Raw genomic sequence first — 7,000 nt, 5'->3', positions numbered from 1 at the left:
TACATAAATTTATTAATTAATAATTATTAAAGGGATTTATTCAATGGGAAAAATTTATAATTAATAATAATAATAATTACAAGAAGAAAGAGAGAAAAGAAAAGTAGCAAGGAATAAAATAAAGGAAAGTTTGGGTGCGTGTGAGTGTGAGTGTGGGCGTGTGCGAGTGGGTAAATAATTAAATATGGCCGTCATCGATTCATTATGAGATTTGGAGAAGGTGATCCGACAGAATATTTAATGATTTTTGGACTGAATCGTCCGAGATTCGCAATTTTTCTCGCGTTTTTATTATTCGCATCAATTTTATTTACATTTAACATTTTATACGACGGTACGGTTTGTACATTGGAAAGGAATACGGGAACGTCGTCCTACAGGACAGGAAGAGGAGGAGGAGGTGGTGGTGGTGGTGACGACGACGTTAACATGCAATACGTTGAAAATAATAATTTAAACATACTTTTGGAAAGGAACAATTTTATTTACGGTAATCACGTACATTTTCATAAAACGAGCAGAAGACTTCCGCAAGCACTTATAATAGGTGTTAGAAAATGCGGTACTAGAGCGCTGTTGGAAATGTTGTTCCTTCATCCTAACATTCAAAAAGCTGCCGGGGAGGTACATTTTTTCGACAGAGATGAAAATTATAAAAAAGGATTGGAATGGTATAGGAAAAAAATGCCGCATTCGTTCAAAGGACAAATAACAATTGAAAAAAGTCCGAGTTATTTCATAACACCGGAAGTAAGTAAAAAATTTTTTCCTTCCCTTTTTTTATTTATTATTAAAAAGATGATATGAATATAAAAAGGAAAAACAAGAGCAACAGCAACAACAGCAGCATTGAATTACAATTTTGCTGTTGATACGATCGAGCACTTACCTAAAAAGGTATGCTAATGACGTAACTTAAACCTTTATTACTCCTTTTTCAATTATTACATACCTTTTCCCAAACATCCCCGGATTTATCCCTTTCTAAACCTTTTTTGGGAGGATTTTTTACATTTTTTTTTTCTTTAAAGGTACCGGAAAGAGTCAGAGCCATGAATTCCAGCGTAAAACTTTTAATTATCGTTCGTGAACCTGTTACGAGAGCCATATCAGATTATGCTCAATTAAAAAGTCATTCCGCAACAGCATCTTCTTCATCTTCGTCGGTTGTAACATCACAATCGATTCATTCTAAAACATTCGAAGAACTTGCCATTAAACCTGACGGTTCTATAAACCTTTCTTATCGTCCTGTTGCAACGAGCATATACCACAGGTTTTTACATCGTTGGCTCGATGTTTTCACGAGGAATCAAATATGGATCGTTAACGGTGATAAATTGATCAAAGATCCCGTCCCGGAATTGAGAAAAATTGAATATTTTTTAGGTTTGGAACCTAAAATAAGTAGAAATAATTTTTTTTTCAATTACACGAAAGGTTTTTACTGTTTGAGAAACGATACGACGGATAAATGTCTTAAGGAGACAAAAGGAAGAAAACATCCGAAAGTTAATTCCGTTGTCGTGACTAAATTAAGACAATTTTTCAGCGAACATAATCAAAAATTTTACGAATTAGTCGGTGAAGATTTCGGATGGCCGGATCAATAATAATAATAATAATATAAAATAATTTTAACGTGAGTGTTATTGTTATTATTATTATTTTTTTTTTAATAACGTGTCTTGTGTGAATTTTTTTTGTTTTTTTTTTTTATCATTCGTTTTAAATACCTACGGCCAACGAGTAAAAGCTGTGCATTTGATAAATATATATATAAATTGTTATAATAATAATAATAATAATAATAATAATAATGAGCAAACGCTCCTTGTGCCTGACTAACGGTTTTTTTTTTTTTTTTTTTTTTATAAATTTTTTAAGTTAAAAAAAAAAAATTAAATAAAGATGTAAAATGTATATTATTATATTTATTTGATAAAAATCGTGGGATTAAATTTAAAAAATTCCCCATCCCCCCCGAGCAATAAATAATAATAATAATAATAATAATAATAATAATAATAATAATAATAATAATAATATTTATTTTTTAACGGTTATAAACAAAAAAAAATGGAGGGAAAAGCAATAATTAATTTTTTTTTTTTTTTCATAAACCAAAAAAAAAAAAATGATTTATTTGACAACTAACTTTTTTTTTTTTTTTATCTAATGATAATTATTATTATTATTAGAATACTTTAACTTGTTTTTTTTTTTGTTTGTTGTTGTTGTTGTTGTTGCGTTCGTTATAAAAAAAAAAAAAAAGTTACAAACAGGAAATCAAAGGGAGATAATTGCTAATTTAAAACGTGTTACTCTCCAGGCGTTTTATTAACGTTCGCGAATTTTTTTTTTGTCAAAATGGCGGATAAAAAAGTATTATAAGTAATTAATATTATTATTTTATTATAAATTATTACGTTCGACGACATATCTCTTTTTTTTTAATTAATTAATTAAATAATGATAATAATTAATTTTTTTATAATGTAAAAAACAACAGACACGAAAAAAACGTTTTTATTTTTTATAAAATAATAATAATAATAATTCGATAGTAGTTGTAATTTTATATTTAAAAAAAAATAAAAAAATAGTTTAATTACGTATAAAATCGGTAATAATTTATATTTTTAAATAAATAATTCGTCGCAATTAAGTCTTCTTCTTATATAGTTAAAAATTTTAAATAAAAATTTTGTTTTTGGGGGGGGGAGGAAGGGGAGGTCATTTTTGTTACAAATCATTTTGTAAAAGTTTTTTTTTTATGTATGTGTGTGTTATTTATGTAAATAAATTTTGTTTTTTAATTTAATTAAGTTTTTGAATAAAATTTTAAACATTCAATTTATAAAATTTGATGAATTGTAACTTCACAGCCTTTTTTTTTTTTATTTTAAACATAAAATGTAAAAAAAAAAATAAAAAATAAAAAGCCAAAATCAAATTGTGTTTGTTTGTTGTTGTATTATTGATTTTTTATTTTTTTTGGATGGATTTTAATTAAATAAATTTTTGTTTGTACAATTTTATTTAGTAATAATGTATTATATATAAATTTAAGTAATTAAGGTCTAAAGAAATTGTCTTTAAATAATTTTTTATTATTATTAAAGGCAATTTTTTATTAAAAAAACATATCATATAAATAATAACATATATAAATATTTTGTTTTTAATATTTGTTTTTATTGTAAAGAGAATATATATATATATAAAAATAAGAATAAATTTTGTGATTGTTTTAAATTTAAGACAATTTATTTATTTTTCTTTATTAACATTTAAAAACCTTAAATAATTTAATATTATTTATCGATTTTCCAAAAAATATAAATATAATTTGCATATAATTATAAATAGGGAATTCAACCTCAAGGAAAAAATGTTTTGAAACAATAAAAATGAGTTTCGAAACTTTTTTTTCATAAGTTGGCTATCCCGTATTCGTATTTATTTTAAAATTGGCTCGCTTAAGTAACGTTGGTTCGTTCCTAAATATGACTTGATTTAATTTTTATGTGAATTTTTTTTTTATTTTATTAAAAAAAAAAATGTTGAAGTGCGATGTGTGTAAAAATGAAAGCTTTGAAAAATTTGACGGGTATATGTATTGTACAGAATGTCATACTCAATCGCAGGTGAGTTTTTTTTCATTGAAAAAAATTTTATATTTTTTTTAAAACGAAATTTTTTTTGCAATCTTATGTATATATTTAAGGAGTATATCGAACAAGAATTTGAATTTCACGGTGCTACTTTTGTAAAAAGTAGACCTAGCAAAAAAGTAAATAAATCGTCAAAAAATAATACTACTGTAATTGAAGGTAAGTTATGATAGATATTTTATATATTTTTTTTTTTTTTAAGTAATATAAAAAGAAGTATATTGTGACGTTTTAAGGAACGTGGACATCATGGGAAGCTTTCAATTATATTTTATATGGGATGACAAAAGAATTAAGTGACTGTTTTCCTTTGCCATCCGAATTTCAATCTCTAGTCTTAAAATTATGGGCAGCATATTTAAAAGCTTGTAATGTTGCTTTTACTTCTAAATATAGTGAAACCAAACCTAAATTACAAGTAAATTTTAAAAAACGAGATGCTCAGGTGAATTAATTTTAATAAAAATGAAATTAATTGTGAAAAAGTTTTAATTTAAAAAGCAACATTATGATATTTTAAAAATTATAATTTTAAAGGTACTGTTTAATATGCAATTCAACGAACAACCAACGAAAAAAAAGAAAAAAATTGAAAATAAAAATATTTCATGTAGTTCGATAAAATCGTCTCTGAGCTCGAGAGCAGTTAGTAGAAGAAAGGTAAAAATATCAATTATAAAAGTTCCTGTTTTACACTTTTCTTTTTTGATAACAAAATGTAAGATGTCAATATTATTTTTAAAAAAATTTTTACAGAGGAAAATAATTACAGATGATTATGAGGCACATTTATCACAGTCAATGCTATCCCAACAAAGTTTAGAAAATGAAACTTTAGAATCGTTAGGAAGATCAACTTTAATTGATGATGATGATGATGATAATAAATCCATGTCTCTGTATAATAAGAAAAACAAAAAATTGTGAGTTTTAAATTTAACCATATTTTTGTTTTTTCGTTTAACTTAATAAATTGTCGTAGTTGTACATATGAAAAACAAATTTCCAGATTAAAACAAGTTTTGGATGATGATGAATATGTTTTGTACAAACAATCATTGAAATCTAACAGAGACAAAATAAATGCTAAAGGTCAATCGAAAAACAGTATCAAATCAATGGGTAAAAATAAACTATTATCCATATTACATTTAGCTTTATTAATGTCGAAAAGTAAAATTCAACTCTGTGATTTATTTAGGTATGCAAAAAGGTAAAAATTTATTTAATTATTTTGAATTTTTTTAAAAATATTAATACTTAAAAATAATATTTATAGGTTAATTAGAGAAAGTCATTTATCTTTTGCCAAAGTAACACATTTTTTACCTGAAAATTATAAATTTTCAAAAAGAGATGTAGGTTATATTGAAATAGTTTCCGATACTTTAATGCCGACTCATTTTAAACAGAGGTATCTGACGAGTAAATTAGCAAATTTAATTGGAATTAAAGAAATTTATTCTCCAAACATGTCTTCACTTGTGCAAAGATATTGTAAAGATTTAAATTTACCAGGTGATTTTATTACATCAATTACGAAAATGATTTAAACAAAGTAAATACTTTGTACTTATGCTTTTTGAAATTTCAAGGTAAAATCAGTAAATTAAGTAAAATCATTGTCGAAAAATTTGTTCCGAAAGTTTTTGAACCGAAATCATCATCATCATCATCTGTACCAAGTTATGAAGCTTGTGCTATTGCATCAATATTATTCATAATGAAATTATTATTCGGTTTAAATGACAGAACTGAAATATTTTTAACAGATTTGGCTGAAAACATTAACAGGTAGGAAAAAAACAATTATTTCTTATTAAAAGTTCATTTTAAATCCAAAAATAATAATACAAATTATTCATTTTGTTTTTATTAGAACCGTTACAAAATCCAAAGTATTATTTGTATTTGAAAGATGGCAAAAATTTATTGAATGTAGAAAAGTATTATTGAAAGAGTATCACTACCCGACTCACGAACAACTCGAAAGAGGAGAATTGAAAAGTTCTAAAATGTTTTTAAACGCTTTATATAGGGAAAGCAAAGATGATTTCCGGGAATCCAGGTTTATTCCATACAAAAGTAAGTTTTTTTAAAACTTTTCAACTTTAGCCGAAAAAAAAAAAAAAAAAAAAATTTTTTTTAATTATTTTTGTTTTTTGTTTCATTTACGCAGAGTACTACATGGATGGGGATTTAATAAGTAACATAAAATCAATGTTGAGCGAAATTTTAGAACCCATAGAAATAGATTCGATAAATTTTCAACCTTCGTTGACTCCACAAACCTCTCATTTGAATGCGATCATACTCGTGAGTTATTAACTTTTTAAAAAAAAAAAAACGTGTAAATAACTCGAAAAATAAATAATAATAATAATTTTTTTTTTTTAGAGTTTAAAATCTAAATGTGAAATGGAAATGGGAAATTCGGAAAAAATTTTACGGGAGTCGTTTAAAAGTTGTAAAATTGATTTCACGTTTAATCCCCGTAACTACGTGAAAATATTAGAAAAGGATGAAAATTTCGAATCCGTGATAAACAAATTGAGATTTTACAAAGGTTGGTTTTTTATCTTGTGACACGTGGTTTTTTTTTAAATGTTTTCACGTGAAGATGTTTTTTTTTTTTTTTTCTCTTTCTCTCTTTTAGATTTCGTTAATAAAGATAATGAAATGGAAATCGGTTCGAAAAGGATCGGGAGCCCGAGTTCGAATTATTGGATTTATCACGATGTCGATATAAAAAGAATTTCACATTGTGATTTCGAAGGGCATTTTTTAAATTTCACACCGAAAAATTTCCAATGGCTCACGATCGAATGTTCGAGAATGATCGAAATGAAAATACGTGACGTATACGGTGAGCTAATGACACTTGAAAAATTTTTTATTACGAAAAAATAATAATAATAATGATAATGATTGTTTTTAATTTTAAACACAAAAAACGTGCGTTTGTTATTCAACTGACGAACGCACGTTCGAATCGGGAGAAAAAGGTTTTTTTAAATCAAGTTGTCGAGGGGGGAAGGGGAGGGAGCGGGGGGGGAAAGAAAGTCTTTTTCGCTTTCTTTTTCGTCTTTGTCTTACTTTAATAGGGTTTTATTTATCCGTCGCCGAGCCACGGATTTTGTGTTAGGGCCTCTTAATCAAACTTTGTAAAAATTTGTTAATGTTTGAAATGATGTGTGAAAAGTCAACATAATCTTAATTATTGCTTAACTTACCGAAACTGACTAACTGACTAACTAACTAACTAACGGCCGTAATAAAATTCATAACCGTAATAATACAAACAAATAAGGATAATTTTAATT

The 7,000-nt window shown here is 25.8% G+C and overlaps 2 protein-coding genes across 2 annotated transcripts; both read left to right on the top strand.

Annotated features, from left to right (window-relative positions):
- Nucleotides 1-204: 204 nt before the first annotated feature.
- Phum_PHUM056180 (Heparan sulfate glucosamine 3-O-sulfotransferase, putative) lies at nucleotides 205-1,613 on the top strand (the record flags this gene model as incomplete). The annotated part of the gene is made up of 2 exons (XM_002423365.1): nucleotides 205-750; nucleotides 1,032-1,613. The coding sequence occupies 2 exons, from the start codon at nucleotides 205-207 to the stop codon at nucleotides 1,611-1,613; spliced, it is 1,128 nt and encodes a 375-aa protein (XP_002423410.1).
- Nucleotides 1,614-3,563: 1,950 nt separating this feature from the next.
- Phum_PHUM056170 (uncharacterized protein) lies at nucleotides 3,564-6,587 on the top strand (the record flags this gene model as incomplete). Its single annotated transcript, XM_002423364.1, has 12 exons — nucleotides 3,564-3,650; nucleotides 3,731-3,836; nucleotides 3,914-4,095; nucleotides 4,292-4,322; nucleotides 4,450-4,600; nucleotides 4,687-4,878; nucleotides 4,966-5,195; nucleotides 5,273-5,471; nucleotides 5,557-5,762; nucleotides 5,857-5,993; nucleotides 6,132-6,243; nucleotides 6,334-6,587. 12 exons carry the CDS (start codon nucleotides 3,564-3,566, stop codon nucleotides 6,585-6,587), a joined length of 1,887 nt encoding a protein of 628 aa, XP_002423409.1.
- Between the last annotated feature and the right edge of the window lie 413 nt (nucleotides 6,588-7,000).

Source organism: Pediculus humanus, genomic scaffold, assembly GCF_000006295.1.
Source record: "Pediculus humanus corporis 1103172107403 genomic scaffold, whole genome shotgun sequence".
In the NCBI taxonomy this organism is placed as follows: Eukaryota; Metazoa; Arthropoda; class Insecta; order Psocodea; family Pediculidae; genus Pediculus; species Pediculus humanus.
The sequence above is the reverse complement of the archived record's forward strand: the minus strand, read 5'-3'. Positions and strand labels throughout refer to the sequence as shown.